This window comes from Pholcus phalangioides, unplaced genomic scaffold (assembly GCF_987345545.1).
Source record: "Pholcus phalangioides strain wild (caught in Gottingen) unplaced genomic scaffold, Ppha-v1.0 ptg000015l_1, whole genome shotgun sequence".
Classification (NCBI taxonomy): domain Eukaryota; kingdom Metazoa; phylum Arthropoda; class Arachnida; order Araneae; family Pholcidae; genus Pholcus; species Pholcus phalangioides.
Genome location: NW_028301608.1, coordinates 37,340,932 through 37,362,986, shown reverse-complemented (window position 1 = coordinate 37,362,986; position 22,055 = coordinate 37,340,932). Strand labels below are relative to the sequence as shown.

At 36.1% G+C, this 22,055-nt stretch overlaps 1 protein-coding gene across 3 annotated transcripts in view; it reads right to left on the bottom strand.

Moving 5' to 3' along the window:
* Nucleotides 1-22,055, bottom strand: part of LOC149075949 (A disintegrin and metalloproteinase with thrombospondin motifs like) — a 200,404-nt gene that overhangs the window by 19,904 nt on the left and 158,445 nt on the right. For all 3 annotated transcript variants that reach the window (XM_089243477.1, XM_089243476.1, XM_089243478.1), the window contains exon 3: nucleotides 11,121-11,184. In XM_089243477.1, the coding sequence (XP_089099603.1) occupies nucleotides 11,121-11,184 (64 nt within the window). The remainder of the gene's footprint in view (nucleotides 1-11,120; nucleotides 11,185-22,055) is intronic.

Below are 22,055 nucleotides of genomic sequence, written 5' to 3'. Positions count from 1 at the left end.
CTGCCTTTGATAATTCTTTTGGCTAAAATTTGCAACTTAAATTGCTTTTGACAATTTTCACGTAAAATGGACAGCTTTACTCTCCTTGGACATTTTTTTTTGGCTGTAGTCGGCAACTTTAGTGGTCGTTCACAATTTTTTTTGTCTATAGTTGGTGATACTCAGTATGAATACTGATTTCTGTACTTTTTTATGAAAAAAAATATGGTCAGCCTATGTATTTATCATGTTGTTTGTTTTAACACTTTTTCCACCGGGGCACCTTCCGTAGACTGGGTGACACTCTCTTAGCGAACCGAAGGCCGTGCACTCCTACTGTAGACCAACAGGATGAAGATTTCCATGAAATTTGTAAGATATGACATTTTTCTTCAATATTCCCTTCGGTAACAAACAGGAAACAATAATAATAATAATAATAACATAATGAAACTAATAACAAAACGGAAATCTCTTTTAATGAGGTGCGAATCGACTTATTACGAGAAAGTAGCAGCGTTCCTTCATTAAAAAGGAGCGATGCACATTCAATACGATACAATCGAATAGTATAATTACATACTTCCATGAATAACAAACGGTGTTAAATTAATCATTATTAATCAAGAAACGCGTTTAGCAACATTTATCTTCGATGGGAGAACAAAACCAAGGTACATATATTTCCGAATGTACCAATTTTTGTTGAATAATAGTACTAAGGAGCATTTTTTATAATGAATCCGTGCGATGAATTTAATGGGGTTTTTTTTTTGTGGAATTAACTAAAGTAGGAAACCTGTTATGGATCATATGAACACTGTTCGGTGGAAATTTTTTGATGAATTCAGTGAAAACAATGTTAGTTTTTTTTTTTACCGTCCTGTACACGTTCGAGGACGACGGGATATTCGACGGTGTTTTTTGTTTCTTGATTGTTACGAGATTTTTTTTCGTGTGAAAGACTTTGGAAATGAATGAAAAAAGAAGAATCTTGACGACCCTGACACGATGGGAAATGAATCTCTGATGTTTCGAGGAATTTTCAATGTTAATGTGAAAATGGATTTTTTTTTTCCGTTCTATTTCCTATCGTTCGGGTTCATCAGTTATTCTGAGTTCGATCCTTTTTCTTTTTAATGATGAATAGTGTTCTACCACAATGTCCAGATCAAACCCGTTCACTAATCAACCGAATGGCGCCCGTGAACGTTAGGCGCCTGAACGCCCTCCTAGACCACTAGACTACAGAGGAAACGGATATCTCGATCTTTCCTTGGAGCTCGTGTGCACTGAACGGGACCGTACATGGACGGTCGGACACAATTCATGCCAAAGCTCACAATTGCTGACGATGCCACCAGATGGCGACTTATCCGAGGACGTCACTCTCCGTGATTCGCCAGCAATTGTGAGCTTTGGCCTGAGTTAGGTCCGACCGTCCATGTACGGTCCCGTTCAGTGCACACGAGCTCCAATGAAAGATTGAGATATTCGTTGCCTCTGTAGTCTAGAGTGTTCACCCGGAAAGTGAAAGGACGTGGTTTCGAATCCCCGCAGGGGCAGTGAATTTTCTCTCTTTCCACAAAAGATATATGTTCGCATCAATCAGCTGTTAATAACCTTTGTATGGATAGCGGAGAGCGATGTCATACTCGGAGGTAATTTCTAGCAGTGTGGTATCATGCGTCGTATTACAGCGACCTCTTACTTATGCATCGGGGGCAAGGGAACGAGGAAAAAAACGACGCATAAGTGAGAGAAACGTACAAGTGAAATTGAAGGGAAAAAAAATACACTTTTTCACAAGACCCTACAACAGGCATCTTCAACCTGTTACTTCAACGAGCACAAAGGTGCTCGTTGAAGCATCAAGAGTGCTCGATACTTGTGACCGATTTGGTGCTCGCTAGCAACAGTTGGGAGTGTTTTAGATTTGAAGGTTCAGCTCTTCCTAGCCAGATCATGGCCCCACCGTGGAGTTCAAACCCGAGTCCTCGCGATGCGAGTCCGTCACTATGATCACTCGACAGCTACAGCGGCTGGATGTCCAGCTAAAGTTTTATGTGGGAGATTTTGATTTCTAAATTAGTTATAGAGGTGTTCAAAGAGAAAGGAAAACAAGGTGTTAAACCGTACTTGCTTAAAGTACTATTTCAAAATATACTTCTCCATTGAGGAAAGTGAGCAACATTTGTATGCGCAGTATTATTCCCTGTAGCGTGTTGTTCTGGTGAAAAATTAATTTCGTATAATACAGTGCCTCAAACAAAATGTAGCACATTTTACTGCACTTACTGTGCAAGTCTCGGAAAGAAGGGCTATGATCGAGGGCCTTTTTCTGTGGTTCTAGCATAGGATCAGCAATAACAAGTCGTCTGCTAAATATTTCATCATACTTAATGAGTTAATGATCATATTTGTTCATCAATAGATGTTTTGTAATCTGAAGACGACGACATGCTCTGGAATGACGATGACAAAATAATTCCTTCTTAAATTGTGAAAAATAAGTTGAAAGAGAAATAAAAGAGACAAAATCCGAGCCTAATAAATCCACTCGAGAGAGTCTATCGAACATGTTACAGAGGTGTATGAAGAGAATTAACTTAAAAGATAAAGTTATAACTTTTTTGAAGGAGATTATTAGTTTTCATTTAAAATTCTGGAAATAAAATATATTTCTAAAGGGTGTGTAAATGCAGGGTGTTCTTCTTCTAATGTTAAGTATTAACGGTGCCGGCGAGACAAGAAAGACTGCCCTACCTCAAGGTATACACAGGTAATGTCCCGTCTCATCGCAGTTAAAAATGTCTTTTAGCCCCAGTAGTTTTTAGTTAAATTACCCCCCCCCCATACCTCTCTCAAAATATGTTTCTTCGCACTTGAACTATTTCCACAAATCTCTATGTCTCCTCCCCTTAAAACCCCTGTACCCTGTAATGGTTCCCTTCATTTGATTTTCCCCCGTAGTCTCCTCAGGACCTCATGGGGGGGGGGCATATTGCCCTAGTTTGCGAAACAATAGTCCGAGATAAGGTTAATCCCCTACAGCACCATAATCAAAGCAGAATCATGCTTAAAAAAGTCACTGATTCATGGTGTGACTTTGAGCATGCTGCCCGGTATGCAACAGGTCTTGGGATCCAGTCCCAGCGGAGACAAGATGACTTTTCTTTCCGAGTTCGTCTCAGCCTAATATCCAGAAAACATGTATTTCCTTCCTTTGATATTATTAGTTATTATATGATAATTTTTCAGTTTTAAAATTTAGAAAATTCTTTGGTTATACAACTACAGTAAGGCTTTTACGGCTTCAGAGAATGTGTGAAAACAGACATAAAGAGTTGGTGTGTGACCTTTTCTTTGAATGGTAATAACAGATATGGTCCTTCGGATTACCATAGTGTGGGAAATCACATTTTCTTAGGGGGAAAAAAGCGATATGACGTGATTTCATTTACAATAAAAGAATGGGGGGGGGGATTTCTTCTCAATATAAGTTTATGTACTGTATTTTTTCCTATCTTTACGAAGTGCATGTTGAAACATATGAACATTCATATAGTTGTCACTTAGCAGTTCAACACAACATCGCAACCATGGACAATAGCTAAAATTCACAATACCAAAGTCAAATGCGTAAACATGATTAAAAATTCAACAACAGGAGACAAAATATGTATTTTTAATAGCTCTCTGCATCAGAATCCTGGAGGCGGATTCAAAACAATTCTTTTATCTACGATAGCATTCTTGACCAAGGTTTTCCTCTTATGCAACTGGAACCCCGTTTCTATGTCTCTCAATTATACGACGTATGTCTTCAGTCGCACAATTCATTCCTTTACAATGTAAAAATACTTCAGTTACACGACGCACAACCTCAATTATTCGCCGTTTTTCAATTGACTCGAACCCCAAATCTTTGGAAAACAACATCATTTCCGTCCATCGAATCCCCGTAATTTTTTGTAGATAGTAATAATGCGTGGCTGAAATAGTTTCTCACGTATATTGTCACCACAAAAGCCCTAACCTTGATTGCTGTCAGATACGTGAATAAGAATTGGATCGATTATGAATATTTTAGAATGGACATTTAGTACTTTTAGAAAATTTATTAATTATTTTTGAAGGTTTGGCGCAATCTCTTGGACGTCGTATAAACGGGGTTCCACTGCAGTTTCATAAATCGTAGACTCAGTTACGTAGGAGATATACGTCGAGGTTTCTTGAGCACAAGCCAGTGAGGCACAATGAATACACCCATCTCATAGCAACCGTTGTTTCAATGAAAAAAAAAAATACGAAAAGGGAGTTTACGAAGACAAACTTATTCACGAAAGAGGGAGAGGAACATTCAGAAAAGGCGAGGTTCGAATTCCAACGTGAACGAGGAAAAAGTTATTCCTAGCCTTTATAATATACGAGAACCGTATCACGCCTAATTAGCTTTTTCTTTTTCGTTTCAGGCATAACTCTTAGGGATCCTTGAAGACACCTGTTTCAGGTGGTTCCATACAAAAAAAAAAAATTGGCAGTTCATTGTTTCTCCGCAGTTTGACCAAGTGTTTACTAACACATAACGAAGGTTAATCATCAAGATAATGTCCTTGGGCTTTTTATTCGGAATAGAAGTTTTATCACATGACGAAGCTCCTTCCTCTTCTTTAAAAGACAATTTGATAGCGGTATCAAGACATTGATCCAGTCATTATGTGCAATCATTTATAAACTCTCACTGAATGATTGAATGTCAGTCCCTAACAAAATACTATCCGACGCCAGACTGACTTCTGGTGGGGCTGATAAACAACTTAATCAATGGATTTTAGAGTATCTCGCACGTGTTGAAGATTGTCCAATTTGACATTTTGAATCTAGATATAGGAAACGATCGGAATCATTTAAAGACACTAGGTTATCATCATCATTAATTTTTTTTTCATTCTTGAACCGGTTATCACCATCAATGAGTTTATCTTTCATCGAGATAATGTATTTTAATATTTTTAAAAAATATGGATTTCAGTCGGAAAATTGTCTCAAATTGTATTCAAATGATTTTTGATATCAATTTGCATATTATGTAAACTTCTTGGACAAAAAGGATGCCACAGTCAATGCGGCTATTACTCGCAAAGACTTATTCATCATATCGTATAATGACTGTCATTACATATGCAAATTTTTTCTATTTTTTTTTTTTTTTTTCAATTTTGTCATTCATTTTGGTCTGAAATTAATTATGTCGGAGTAATTTTGATTTATAGTCTTTATACGATGGAACTGAAAATTGGATATTGTAATCAAGTGGCTCATTACTTATGAATGATTCGTTTTAGCTCAGCTATTTTTCCGTTCTTGAATATGGCGTATGAATTTATTGTTCCGTCGCAATTCATACAAGACGCATATTTATTGCATAAAATGGATTGATTTTTGAAACTATTCAATTCGATTTGTGTTGATGATTAAAAATTTTGAAACTTTGAGGGAATCTAATATTTAGAATAATATGCTCTTCAAAGGCCGCGATTCCCACATCCTAGAGCAGGGCCACTAGGCTGAGATCTTTGACGGACCTCATACTAGAATTTTTCACAGGCCGCTCTGAAGTAAATTTGTAGTGTAAAGTAAATAATTAAAAAAAGTTTGTTATAGTGATGGGATTCATAACGAGTCACAGGGCTAGAGTCCTATCACCCCCCCCCCAAACCGTACGAGTGTCATGTCCATGGTGGGCATCATCAAGTCCAGAAGATTACGGACTCGGTGCAAAACTCATAGCATCAAACTGAACGGTGTTGACATTCTAGGAGCTTATCTTTTCCATCCGCATGATACGCATAGATGAGCTAACCACATCAGAAATAGATCAGGACACCTTCGAATTCGACTGGATTGGTACGTAGCGTAAAATAAAAATATCTTCAGTATCTCATCTTCCTGCAAATTAATCAATTTCGAAGCTGTTCATTTTAGCCTTCGATCAGTTTTTGCCTTTCTTTTATAGTGATTCTTAGTGTTATATAAAACTTATCTTCGAATTTTGGGCAGTACCTGGAATGAAGTAGACAATTTTCCACAGAAACCCATTTGAAATCGCGTTTCAGCTAACAAACGTGATTTTGGAACGAATTACAGTATAGAACTTGGTTAAGTCGAACTTTTACAAACTTCTCTTGAGTTTTCTGTCTAATTTAATGTTAAAATTTCTTGTTTAATTGGAACTTTTTGGATAGTTCGAAGTTGGAGGGGAAAAGAGAATCATGATTTTTATACGAGTAAGTTTAGTTTGGAAAAATTCTACGAGTAGCCGTACATGCGGAACTAATTTTTTCCACCCTGAAACAAATTTCCATCACTTTATGAAGTCCTCCACAAAATTTCACACTTTTCTGATGACTGGTTACGCCTGTAGGCTAATTTAAAATAGAGTCTTTTAATTATGGACGCACTGTATATAAAATTGATTCTGACTGTGTTTGTATGTGTGTATGTTCTCTATACAAATCTACAATTTTCGATCGATCGTCGTCAAGTTTTGCATATATACCAAACGGGACCCGACTTGAACGAGAGGCTACTTTAAAAGTGCGTCAGAGCTGGGCAAATGCCCCAAATGGGCAAACAAACTGTCGGGCAACAACGGTTTCTTAGCCTCAACAATCACTTTTGAATTGTTTACTTTGGTTACTATGGCTCCTTAGCAATGCGTTTCAGACATTTATATGTCTTCACAATGGTTTGTGACTTCTTTAATGCTGCCCGTATTACGTATAATAGTCCATGCCTTTATAATGATTTGTCACTTTTTTAATCCTCCGAGTAATCGAAGAAAACCCGGGCAGCGCCGAGAACTGTAGCTAGTATATTACAATTAAAAATTATTTAAATTTGGAAAGCAGTTTCGTAATCGATGATAAAATTTTAATAAATGATTACTATTATCGTATGTCAATGTTGACAATTAAGTTGCAATTTGTAGTTATTCTACAGGTCCAGAATACATCAATAATTGGATAATTCGAATTTTTTTCCAGTGACTTTTCCAGTGGACTTCGAATTAGCCAAGTTCGAATGTATCTCTGTTTGCCGGGGTATCACTGTATTTATTTCTATTCCAACCTCGCAGGGGAAAAAAGAGCTGCAGATAACACGCAGCTCTCAATGGTGGCTGTTACGGTTAAAAATCCCATTGGATATGGACCAAGCCACCACACGGTTAGGGGTCATTCAAGTATTACGTCAGCATCGGGGGGGGGATGGGGTTTAGGATTTGCTGACTTTTGATTAAAAGGGGGAGGTATGAAGGTTGCTTATGTCATCAACCACCCCTTTTTGAAGATATGAAATATTTTAAGCTGATGACCAAATTTTGCTGACGGGGGGGGGGGGGTCAGTGTTTCGCTGACTTTTGCTGACAAGGGGGGAGGGGGTCAAAAATGACTGAAAATCTGCTTACGTAATACTTGAATGGCCCCTTACCTACTTAGACAGGTATCACGCATTTTTATATAATCCTCCCTAAGCAATTCCGATGTTTTTCTAACGAATAACTCCACTGATTTTACGCAAGAAAATACAATAATTTATAAAAGTATAGTGCGGACACGGTCAGGGCATTAGTATACCACCATACGAAGGTACGGTGAACTTACGCCCACCCATTCGAAATTCCCATGAACCAGGTTTGAAATTTTTATGGAATAAATTCTTGGAGTATCCTAGCGGTTTCTGGGGCTATAGAACCAAGGTCCATAGAAACTTCTATATTTCCGAACATTTCAACCATATTTATGGCAGATATATTCGGTGAAATATCTTAATTACCTCTCCACAGCCGAGATCTAATCAACTCAGCCCCAGTTTCGATTGAATAATGTTACACTGTAGTGTGAAAGAAATGTTTGAAAAATTGGAACTTCTCATTATACCAATGCTCTTTAGAACCAGAATCTTCTCATCGATTTCATTTTTATTCAGCGTTCCTTTCTCTTTCAGGATCTCTTTCAAAGCGCTCAAAAGTTTTTTAGAGGTACAAATACTTAAGGTAGATTCAATATGGACGACGATGAAAGAGAGTTGATCGATGTTAGCGGACGAAATGGGCTCAAGGAGATTTACTCGTGTAATTTGTTTGAAGAGTTTCCACTCAGGGTTATAGAGGGGGCAAAAAAGAGCACATTATTTTCATACGAATTACATTTACGACCGAAAAATGATTCTCACGTGTTAAAAAAAAAGGTTAACATTATTTTCGTGCATTTTATTTTTAGATCCATTTTTATATAACCACAAAATCATGTTCATCATCAAAGCTTAGCGCATTTGTTACGGACCTAAAAATATTCCAGGCTATATTAAACGCTTCCACCCTAGTTCATCATTCTTCGCTTTCGCATTACCACGTAATTACCCGTATGTTTCGTATATAGCATAAGAAATGAAGAGAAAAACTTAATAAAATAATTCGTATAAAAATATCGCGGGGATTTAATATCTTTGCTCATCGCATTAAAGAAAGATTTATAAACGATTTACGGCTTTGCAGAAGAAAAATGAAACAAAACTATGCTATTTTAAGGACGTCCAGAGAACAAAGAACTCTCGTAGAGAGAGAACTAAAGAAGTAGAACTGGTATTAAAGGGGCATAATATATAAGAAGGCAATTAGATTCCTTCCTAAAAGCGACCTTCTGGTCTTTTGTGGTGCGCATCATCTTCAAACAGCCTGTTGGTGATGACCCCGGAAGACCAGAAGGTCACTTTCATCTTCTATTACGAAAAGAAAAGCGTAAGAACAGATTAGCGGAGGCTTGGGCCATAAAGAAAAATATATAAAAAAAAGAAATCGGTACTACCTTAAACAACAACATCAACAACAAAAGAAATGCGCTTCTTTATTTTTCCTAGTGACCCAGTTACATAATTATGATATCTTCAGATCTGTGAATGCGTGATGAGGAATAGTCGGGCATGAATAGAGGAATTTTCGAACAATCCAGCAGCAGTACCCACATTCTGGATGAATTACTCCCTCTTTGTTATCGGTTATCGTGGGCAGTTAATTTGTCATGTGCGTGCGTTAGTATACTTGATTAGCTAAGAATTTAACGAGTTCTCTTACTGTCACGAAGCACACTATTTCCCATTTGGAATTTATATGTCCATTTCGGTTCTGAATGGGGATAAGATATTGTTCTACACATATTACAAAATGCATACCACCCGATGTCTTTTCTATTACAGTGCATGCCGCTTCATGTGATCAAATCGGGATTCAGGGGGTTCTGATAACAATAACCGATTGATAACTAATGTATATTTGAAAAAAAAAATCCTGGTAGTAAACGATGTTTCTGGTAACTACGATGACCATATGTCCCGTTTGGTCGAACGGGACATATCAATAGGAATTCCTATTCACTAGGAAATGGCGCACCTGTCTAGAACAGTGGTCCTTAACCTTTGGATGCCCGCGGCCCGGTAAATGACTTTTGTGTAAGTGAAAGGCCCGGTCATAGACTCAGCTAACGAGAAAGTAATCGGAAAAATGAAACTGCTATCACTCACGTCCCAGTGTGACTAGTGTTAGGTACTGTTGTGCCAGACATGACCCAGCGGTTGAGAAACACTGGTCTAGAACGAAACCTACCTATAAAAATATTTTTCAAGTCCCTACAGAATCGTTATAAACAGGTTTCACTGTATGAGGGCTGTGGTACATATGTCCAAACTTATAGTCACAAACGGCTACTTCAAATAGCTGTAGCGTCGCGACCTTCTAATTATTTCTGGGCTACAAGTAAAATAATTGCGCCACTGCCCCAGAGGACATTAGGTTGTGGACCTCTATTCTATAGGCTTTATGAAATGCCGAATCTTTTAGGATGGCTATAAGCCAATGATAATTAATTCTTAAGCAATAGCCTCCGAATATTCCCGATTTACATAGAGTATTCAAAACACACGTCAAATCCTGGGATTGCTTTGTGTTCTCGGCAACCTCTCCTCCGTAATAAGATTCGAAATGCCTCGAAGCATTTCAAGCTGGTTTCCAGGCACTCTGTAGGCACACTAAAATTAGGGAGTCACTGTCCTACGCAGCATTGTAGGTACGCAGCATCAAATCTCAGCAGATTCAGATATCGAGACGATCGTATTGATATATAACATGGGGGTATTTGATATGTAAGTGGTGGAGTCGGGTTGCGTTTCTCGGAATATAGCGTAATGAATTAATCCAGGGCTTGACACATCTAAAACAATATTCAGGCGCTAGCCCAATTTCTTAGGAGACAAGCATGATATTTTGCTTAAAAAAAACGGCCATAAATAATATTTTCATGTACTTTTCTCATGTTGAAGCATAATGGAATCAGAAAATTTTATTCAATCCTTAGACTCTTATTTAGAAATTATTTACTACAATTTAGCGATCACATCACATTTGAAAATGTTTTTGGCATTTGGCATCGTTATCTATGGATTATGGGGCTATATTTTTAGAGCATTTCACTTCTCTCTCTCACACACACACACACTACTACTACTACTACTTGCTATAAGCTACATTGATGTTCTGAAATCTAAAATAAGTGAACAATAACTTTAGAGAGACATGGATCTCCAACACATCTTACCAGACAAGTGACTGGGATTTCAGCACACTCCGTTTGTGTAGAGATTGAAAAAACACACACACACTTTTATCTCATGTTTCATAATAAATTGCACATCTCGATGATCTCAGAAGAAATTCGATCATTATTCAGCGGATGGTACGTATCCATTGGAGCACCCTGTATAATATTATTTTATAAACTTCTTTCACGGCTTCCTTCGAGCATATCTTCAGACGGCATCATATATCAGGGAAATCATTTGGGGTTTCCAATCACTGTTCGGTGTTAGAATAGTGATTGGATTTCCCCCCTATTAGCATATCTCGAAGCAATCACGATTTCGTAAAAACAAAAATATCTGTTTGGTGCATAGGTATAACTAGTTTAGAATGTATGCGAAATCTCGAACAACTACTAATAAATTGTCATTATGGTTCGTAATTATCACACGCAACTCTAATGTATCAATAAATAAATTAAGTTCTCTTACAGAGATAACTTTGTTACCTTTATCAGGAGTGTCAACTTGAAATATCCTTCGAAGTTCGTCGGAGGACATCAGGTGATGAAACTGGAAAAATTGAAAAATATAAATAAATTAATTTCCTCTTAATGTGTGTGTGTTAATAATACACAGCTTTATTCAACAGTTTTTTTTAACTGTATCCGAAGGGGAAAAAACACACTGCAGTTGCATAAATTACACCTAATTTTCTTAATGACTTTCTTACACATATAAACCCTTTCAACAGTTTTATTGCACATTAACTTTCAAATATTCTCGTTAACATCCTGTAATTACATAAAATGAAATATTTTATGACCGTGTATAATGGGAATCGGTTCATATACAATGTTCAAACTTTTTTTAACACGAATGCTTCGTTTTGACTCTGCATTGAAATGAAAGTTTGTTTTCCTGTGTACATACGGCCATTTAAGATTTAGCATAAAATGGATCCAGTAGATAACGCGCATACATTTTGATCGATTTAATACAATTTATTTATTATAATCGACATCCTATACAGACTCGAATTTCTATTTCTTACAAGTTAGTTGTAATATTTCAATATTTATTACTTTTCAAAAAGGGATTACATAAAATATAATTCATATTATGGAACTTGAAACGCAGTTTATCCAAGATATCTATATGTATCTACTCCGATAATAATCCATCGCAGTACCGAAATCTCCGCAAACATCTTTTCAAATACCAACAGAAGGTATCATAAAAGTTCATGATTTAAAGATTTATATAAATTTTATGCAATAAAAATGGCGCGCATAAGTCTTCCTCATCTGATACGGATCAGGAAAGATTTGTTTTCTGATAGAAATCAAGCTTTTATAAGATTTTAAAGTTTAAACGAAAACACTTAAAAAATGGGTTTTTTTTGTTTCTTATTCATAAATTTGTTTCAATGAAAAAAAAAATTGCATTGTTTATGATAACAAAAAGAAAAAAGAATACATGTTTGTTTCTAAAAATTATAGCATCTCAGAAATATACGAGCTCAGTTCATGAAATGCTCATGTTGGAAAGCTCAGATTTAGAGTATTACTGTAATTTGCATACAAGACATGCACAAAATAACTGGCTGTTATGCAAAAATGATGACCAAGGAAGAAAAATTCACACTGCCCTCTTCTGGGACTCGAACCACAGCTCTCTCGCAGTCAGGGTGAAAGCGCTACCACTGCGATATAGAAATTTTTTCTTTGAAGCGCATGTATGCTAAACGGTACCGTGTGATGGACGGGGATAAGCAATCATCCAATAGCCCGTAAACGACATGACGGCCACCAGAGGGAGACGTATATGTAAAGAAAGATGTCCTCTCCACTTGTGCAGGAAACTGGTTGTTATGCAGAGATGGTGACTAGGAAAGAAAAAATCATACTTCACTTCACTGACACTCTCGCAGTCCGTTAATTTGCATTTTTACGGTCTAACAGATTCTTTTTGAGCATATCGGTGGTAAAATATTTGCATGGAGTACACCAGTGATTCCCAACGTAGGTGTTAACGACCCCTGGCTGGGCGATGGTATGTTCCGGGAGGGGGGGGGGGCGGTAGAAGCAACGGGTATAACATAGGATACTATGGGTTAGATTGCGTTGGAGGGCGATGGGAGAAAAAAATTTCTGACGAAGGGGGTGATGTGTGTGTGGGACAAAAAAGGTTGGGAAACTATGGAGCAGACAAAGAAGATGCTTCAATTCATATGGAAAAATGTATTGCCATCTCCATGGCAATATGCCAATGTCCATGCACGTCTTAAACTTCCGGAATGAAAAGGTATAGCTTAATGCACACCTGCATCCAGAGAAGTCTCCTGACACATTCATTTCTATTTTCCGGTTTCAGCAACTGAAGATTGGTAATCGAAACGATGTTTTTTCATCAAAAATCTGGCCATGCCCATCATACTTCACCGATACTTCGATTATTTTGTGATATCCGATAACGGTACTTGATGCTAATCCTATCAAGATATTGTGGTAACACACACACAAAAAAAAAAAAAAAAAAGCTATCCAAATGCAAGCCAGCTATTATCGCTTGAAAATAACGATAATGCGATCCATGGTTGCTGCCTAATTTAGATCTTTGATTTTTTTTTGTCACTGGAGATCAAAGACGTCCACATTACAATGTATATTTACAATATAAGCATGCGTTTCTTCATACTGTCCAAGCAAATGCACTCGTAATTTTGGGTTTGCAGAAATGTACTTCTCACTTCACCCGTGATGCTAAGGTTGAACTGTTATAGGTGTACTTATGTAATCAGGAATATAACCAGGAAAGATATACAACACATGTTCGATCATGTTGATGTACATTTGTATGAAAATATTCATGTATCCTTTTCAAGTCAGATGTTCTATTTTTTTTTTTTTTTATCAAAGAAGAGAAAGTAATTAAAGTAGCAATGTAAAAGTAAAGTAAAATAAAGTAGCCATTTTCGGAGACATTCAATCTACTTTATGCAAATTTTTCACACTTTCCTACTAGAAGACGTAAATGCAAATTATAGTTATACACTGTAACCACCATTTCAAGATCTGCGCTCGTAAATTTTTCTGTTGCTCTAGTTCTTTGTGAAAATGGAAAATTGAAACGGCATTTCCAAATGCGTACGTATTCAGAAATGTCTGAGTTTTGAAATATGTATAATTCTATTCCGCTAAATAAAATATTCATGAAAAATGCTATAAGAGAAAGATCAATCATTTTCCACATTATTTTCTTAAAAAAACCAATCCATGAGTTCATGAATTCATTGGTTAGTAAACCAATTTCGAGTGAAAATATTCATGAGTTTTACGATCAATATGACATAACGATTGTGCATTCCATTTAACTTGATGAATCATTGTAAAAAATACCATTTTTCTTCGGGAACCTGAATGGAATATCTATCCACATACAATATATAAGCGTGGGAGATATCACTTCTGAGAGGTTATAGATTGTTATTTCATAATTTCCATAAGAATTCTTAGAAGTAGTTCCATGTACAAAGTATAAGAAAAAAATGGAGCTCGTGATCTAGTTTAGTTCGGGGTTTTTTCTGTTGTTTGGAAAAATCCTTAGAAAAACACATTGAGAAACGCTTCAATGTTACTCCCACGATTTTGTATAAACATACAAAAAAACTATTAAGCAATATCAAAATATTGAAAGAGAAAGCGCTGAATGATGATGATAATGACAATAAAACTTTTTTTTTTTCTCCATTCTATTCAACTGAGATATTCGCTTTAATGTGGGTCAATATATAGTGGTTTTTTTTACTTCAATGTGTCAGGAAAATGTTTTAATGTTCAGTTTGGGAGTGTGCAAGTAAAATAAGAGAGAGAGCTTACTTGATATATAAGAACTCGTTTTGTTGTTTTTCTGTTTCTATTACACATTCAAGTGATTTGAGAGGAAGTCCACCCAATTTTGTTTTCTTCTCATTTTAAGTGTACTTTAGTGTTTCTATGTTTCCGACTTTCACTGTATAATGGAAGAAAAAAATAACAAAGGAAGTACCATTTTTTTTGTATTACTATTATTATTATTATTCGTAACCATCCTTAACTAATGGCAGTTGAAATGTGGTTGACGCCCCTGTTACTTTGCCAGCGTGAAATTGAGGTTTGTGATCTAACATAGTTGGATTCGTAGTCTCAAATAAAAGAGAAGAAAACGAGCGTAATGTGTCATTATTAGATAGGATTTTGTCAGAATCATTAAGAAGTGTATGCTTAGGAGCTCTATTGTTTGTTTCCGTGTATTTTGTACAATCGTCATGAACTTGGAGACTTCATCCACAGCTGATGATCTTTTCTTTACGCTATTCTTGGTTTATAATTATATATTTACTGGTAATGAATAGCGCATTGCACCCAGGATGCCCTGAATTTCATAATTTCGGTTAGTTTGATGTAGAAGATAGAGAAAGTTACCAGGAGATTTCGTTTGGAGGATGTTAGATTTTTGCAATCACGTTGCTATTTGCTACCTGTTAGTTTGAGGTTTTCATTTCAATTGCTGTTTCCATTTCAATCATTCAATCATTTCTGACAGTATGAATTAGCCTTATAATCGATACTTCGGAGGTAAATCTTTCCTTTTTAGTTTCATTCCTTCCATTCTTTCTTAGTTTTTGATGCGTCAATATAATATAGTTATGATATTTCTTAAGGAAAGTAGGAATATATATATATTAAAAAGCCCCACTTTTTCCCCTCGTTTTTTCTATATTGGGACAAGTGGAACCCAAAAATTTACACTCATCCCTTACCTACTTACAGGGGCGTATGCAGGATGAACTTTTTCATGGAGCACAACGAAATTCTTCCAGAGAATTTTCAGTAACTAACTCCAAACAACTTTTTAAATGTAAAGAAATTTTTTAGCCCTTTGAGGTCCTATTGTCGAGGTGGAATCGACGTGAAGGGAAAAACGATACTTCATTGTTATTATAGCCTCACGATTACAGAAAGGTTCCTGTAAATTCGGCTTCTTAGCAAAATTCATAAGTTATTCCAAAAACGCAAAAGTTAGCATCCAGGTGTTTTCCTGTGATCGTGAGCGGAGCCGACTGATCTAATGTATATACAACAATGTGTATATGCATACGTATATCCGAGTTTCTAAAACTATTTGTTCCATCTCTCCCCCCGTCGGAAATATTTTCTCTGCCCCCCCCCCTCCATCCCAAGCGAACCCATAAGACCCTACGTCAAATCAATAGCTTCTTTCGCCCTCCCCCTGGACTATTCCATCGCCCACCAGAAGGGCGATATTGCCCACTTTGGGAAATACTGATATATATATATGAATTGAAATCATCATCATCACACACACACATGCCCCTCCCAGACTTTCAAGTCTATTTCTGCCTATGCCTGTGATCATGATTGCGGGGGCGCCATTGAAGTACAAAATATAAAAATACCAACGAAATTTCCAAAAATACCTCTGGATCGCAAAGGGTTAATATAGCAGCATACAGAAGCATTTTCCTTTCAATATCTTAATTGTTTTATTAAGATACTTGAAAATAGTTTCAATTTTTGATCGTCTTTGGGCGGGGGGGGGGGGAGCATGGTTCTCTGGGCTTCTCGCTGCGTACGTCTCTGCCTACTTGCCCTGGCTTTATCAACCACAGGACCAAACTGAGGTGGTGGGGGGGGGGAAAGCTCCTGAGTCAACACAAGCTTCTTCTACTGGACTAAACGATGAATGTCGAGCAATAGGAGGAATGACTTTAAATTTCAATAAACAGTGTCAGAAACCATTTCAGAAGCAAAAGTTGGTGACTTCGTATTGGTCAATGAACAAATACACAAATAAAAAGCCAGTAAAGATGTTCCTTGGGAGACCAACCGAAGTTAGTCCGACTCCGTCTGGAAGCAAAATTTGGAAAAAGAATTGCTACTACCTTTGTCTACTTTCAATAGCTAAACATTGAAGCTAGAAGTATCATTACAAGTTATGGAGTTTTGACATTTTTATCACCTTCAGAATTTAAGAATGCGGGAAAATTCACATTTTCCTTTTCATTTGCCTAATATAATGGCTAAAGTTTAGGGGAAAGGGATTATTACAGTGCGAGTTTTCTACACAAAAATATCGTTAATAAAAATATCGCTTTGTATATAAAAAGAATAAAATGTTTGGGATTTTTTTATGGTTGAAATGACTATTTTCCCTTTGTTCATTCATTCATTTGTGATAATCTATGATTATCTATCATATGATAATTTATGGATGATTTTGAAGCACAATCAGTCATGGGTTCCACTTGTTCTACTCGTTGACGCAGGTGTAACCCATAGGGAACTATAAATATGATAATGTTGAAAAGAAGACACTGAAAAAAAAAAAGTTTAAACGATTAGCCCTAAAAAGATCAATCATGATTTAACGAACTTACTCCCATATTTTGAAGAAGTTTTGGTGAATTTTCTAATGTAGATGGTAGGTAAAATTATAGCACGAGTGAAATTAACGGTCCCGTTTAAACCCATCTCTATATTTTGTCTTGAAATTATCCAATTAAAAACTAATTTTCAAAATGTCTTATTCTATTGCAAATTTCCAAAAGAGATATTCTGATGCTTTTAATGTTAATTGAAAAAAACGGGGATTATGAGCATGAAAATACGTAATCAAACTTAACCCTTCGACTGAGGCAAAATCAGAGAAAAATGCTTCTTCTCTCTCTCTGCGGGAGAACGAAAATGAAAGATAGATGACACTCAACTCAAACCTTAGTCTGGGAAAAGGGTGGTGATACAAACACAAAATCTAGGTTCAAGCCCACAATCACTGATTCACTAGCGATTGGAGGGAAACATTCTACCCCCCCCCTCCCACTCAATCCCATGAAAACCCGTACTACAGAGCACAAGCAAACCTGTCTGAGATTACATAAATAATAATAAGTAGAATATATATCGTACGCCATCTATATGTCATTTTAAGAATTCCATCTGAAAAAAAAACCCGTTTTTAAATCATCACAGGATGATTGAGCATACTACCACATTTCCTGTGGATGATGAGAACGCTTAAGGGTTAAGAGTCTTAAAGCTGTCTAAATGCTTGATTATTAAACCTCCTACATGTTAGTATACCTATTTTGGTGAATATTCCCTCTTTTTCACTTTATTTTTTGCCATATTTTACTCTGTGTGTAGAATCAACCATATATAATTTGTATTCCTTCGTGAAGCACCGTATCTGGTTCTTCATCCTGAGCCACCATTCTTATCTCCTTGTCCTGGAAAGCTCTACGTTGGGTCAAAAAGTTTTCGAGGTTTGCAACAGAAATCGTCAGTGGCATCTCACGAAAAATAGGAGTTTATGATGAAACTCTTCCATTACGTTCAACTTTTCTACACGATACATTTTTTCATGTTCATCAAATGTATTATATATTTTGTTTGCGCGTGACACAATCACTTACAATAAGTATTGACCGACCGTAATCCTTTTCCGCATTCCAGTATCGACTTCAAAAACGAAGTAACCATCGGTTGCGCTTCATTACCGAGCACCCAGTGACATATTAAATAAATAAGTAGCTTTAAGAAGCGGAATTCAGCTTGTGAAGAGCCCAAATATAGCTCTCGGGTGAAAGAAAACAAGCTATAAAATAGTATTGTGCAGAAAAAAAAAGGCTATACGCACACACCCGGAAGGTTACACTTATGTGACATTGTTATTTTCGAAAGCACCTAATGATGGACACGAGATCGGAGGAGAAATATAGAAATCATGACTCACATGAGGGTTAGTAGGCAAAAGAGTGATGCTGTAGGAGTTATTTTGAATCCAAACACGATAGAACCCGTCAATTAACTTTCGCCTGCGAGGGCTTATCATAGAAACAAGTGAAAAAGAAGGTCGTTTTTTCGTCCTTGCCGCTTTCGATTTTTTTTTATTAGCGTCTTTCTTTCTGCCCATCATTTTACCCTGAGGTTTCGTGTGGCCCCGATTACTTAAGAGGCTTTTGGCGTGTGAACTCGGATCGAAAAACCTCCTCTTGCTGTGATCCCAATGAGGAGGTTAAAATAGGGACACACATACACAAACATTACACACAAACTCACTCAAAACCTATCTATCGACTTATCGCTTGTTCATGAAAACCTGTTGCACAAGAAAGTTTTGTGTGAAGGGGGCTCGGCCCTTGGTTTTTTTTTTTTTCTACTGATTAGAGATGCAATTGTGCAAGGAATCGGTTTCTCCGATCCCCCTTCCTGTTATGCAACTATAACTGCTTTGAGATGCTTTTTTACACCACTCTCTCTCTCTCTCTCTCTCACACTCACTCTCACTACGAAGTCATACACATATGAACAGAGTAAAACGAAACCTGATTTATTAATCAATTAAAACAATTTCGATGTGATTTATTCGATCGAGATTGAGCAATGGTGCAATTATGAGCTGAAGGGAAAGTGAGAGCATCCCGACTTTGGTTTTTTTATTTTAATGACTTATCGATGCAAAAGGTGAATTTTATTTATTCGTGAATGAACTATTTACCCTTAGGAAATACCTTCTTTGCTTGTCCCAGTGGTTGTGAATTTTTTCACTCCCATGTTAGATCACTAGATGCCATACTTTTTACTTACGGTTTGATCACTAGAATACATTTAGGCGGTAAAACAGGTTAAATAATCAAGCATTTAAAGAACTTCACTCCACATGTGTTAAGATCATTAACAAAGTAATTTCAACATAGCATTTCAAGGATGGCTCGATATTAAATTCTCACCCGTTCGAGCGATGATTTCGGTGCCCCTCTGATGTATGATGTACAAGTAAAACAATCCCAAAAATTCGCAGTTGTATTCTCAGCTGGAGTTTGATTCCTTCCTGGCATGCCGGAAAAGCTAGGTTTAATAAGACTCACAATATGCATTCAGCCAATTTAATGGAGTTATAGATTAAAGCTATTCAAAAATTTTCTAGAATCTGTAACTCGAATTTCCCTGCATATGCCGGAACATGGATATTCCCTGCATGCTGGTCTCCCTTGCCATTTGCCGGCTCATGCGGAGGGAGTATGATATTTTTAGTGGACTTCGTTCTTCGTTCTTCTACTAATATAGTTATCTTGTTGATGAATACTTATATCAATTCGTCATTATCGAAAAATACCGCTTTATTCAGGAAAAATACTTTCTCCGAACGTACCTACAGTAATTTTAGTGGGGAAAAGAATTCCTCAGAGTAAACAAGAGATAAAGTACTTAAAGCATATTTTATTGCAAAGTAAATCGTTCGAATGTTTTAAATTTGTATATAAGATACCTTTACTTTTAAAAACAAATAATATTCTTGTTAATTTTACAAAAAGAAGCTTTGATTAATAGGTATTATTTTCAAAAGAATATGAATTGGCAATACCTTTTTGAATCGCTATCATTTCAGTAATTTATCAAACAAGAGAAAATAATAATTTTTCCAACGTTTAAATAATTACAATGCATTTTTCGAGGAATGTAGCATTGAAATATCACATGTTGAACGATAAATACCACATCTCAACACGTCGACAGATATATATTTCCAAATCTACGTATACATGCAAATCAAATTAATCGCGTATTGAATCGATTCATGTCAGAGCGAATTGATTCGATCGAAATTATGAAATCCTAATTGACCTATCACAATGGAAAAAAAAAATCCACGATGGCGTAAATCATTAGCTATTCATCCCATTTGCAGTCACAGAAATCTAGACATGATTGATAGTAAAAACATAATTGATAGAAGCCAAAAAAAACATTTTTTTTTTTTTCAATAGAGTTTCGTTCTGAGTGTATACCAAGGCCAATACCAACTGAATTGGTTCGTAGAGCAATTTTCACGGCTATTATCTAAGCATAATAAAATGCCTGTTAGTACGCAATACTCGACGCAATGAGTAGAAATTGTTCAGTCGATCTTCATTATCCCTTAAAAGCTTTTATTCTTAATATAAAACGAATAATAGTAATAGAGAAAAAACGTGAGCAATAAATATAACAAACATCTTCATACACGCAGGTAACAGCAACCAAAATTCAAAGAACTCATTTTCGGTCCGTAATTGGGGCCTCAACACTGTTGCGCCTAAGGTCATCGGCCTTATTTAGTGCGAAAAACTTATTTACTCGAATAGATAAATTGATAGGGAAACCATCGAACAAGAAGAAAAGAGAGAGAGAGAGAACTCTCTCTGTCTCTATTTTTTATATATATATTTCTGAAACATTTTACTTATTTATTTCCATTATTTTATTTCTTCTTCATCGTTTATGTAAGCGATGAGACCTTACAGTTCCATGACCCAAATACGTTCTCCTGTATATTACGAGTCTGCCTGTCGCCTTACAACTGATTAAAGCCAATAACAATAATACTTACAGTATAATTTTTCCATACATGACATAAGGAAAAACATTTTTCCCATCTTCACCCCCCGTATGTGTGTTGAAAATATAAATTATTCAATTTTTTTTTTTTTCGAAATTTTTCACTCTTTAGAAAAACGCCCTTGTATTTGAGTTTTTGAAATATCGAATGAGGTTTTTAAAATGCAATGTTCAGATGTTTACTTCCTAAACACCTTTGTAACCAGTTCTATTGAATTTAGAAAAAAAATAAATAAATAATAGAAAAAAAACATCCAATCACAACTGCCTAAACTCGATTTTTATCTATTTTATTTTATTTCTTTTTTACATGACCTGAATTCTTGTGAATTGCAATTATGCGGCCCATCTGTCAATCACCTCATGTGGTTGCAGTTAATAGGTTATAACAGTTGGGCAAACATGAAGTAGCATGCGTGCATGCTGTTTGGAAGTGTTTTGTATTTATAACTTTGAATTCTCTCGAATTGCTTATCGATCTGGAAATTCCCAGAATAGAAAAAAATATAGTTGAACTTTTAATTGGAGAATAACTGTAATTGCAATAGATTCTGTTTGGATTAATGCATAGTATTCACTTTTTTTATTTATTTATGGTTCTTATTGATAACGCTGGAAGACTGCTTCGAAATCTTTCCAGTGTCATCAATTTTCATACTAGTATGTTTAGTACAGCGTCCGTCTCCTGTTAAAATCGCTTTCATGCTGATAATTTTGATTTTATTAAGCGGCTGATTTATAACCGGCGAATGAAAAACTGAAATGAAAAATATATAGCCTATATTTCCAAAGAAAAATTTTATAAAGTGAAAATATAATATATTCTGCAACGGTGAATTGACACGTCTGTTAATAAATAGTATTTTATTAATTAATTTATAATTATAAACTAGCACATACACATTACAGTGCATTAATAGCTTTTATAGAAGTGTTTTCACGGATATTATGTTTTACATTTTCTCTCGAAGACTTGGATTAGTCTTTTTGGCAGAATCTGTC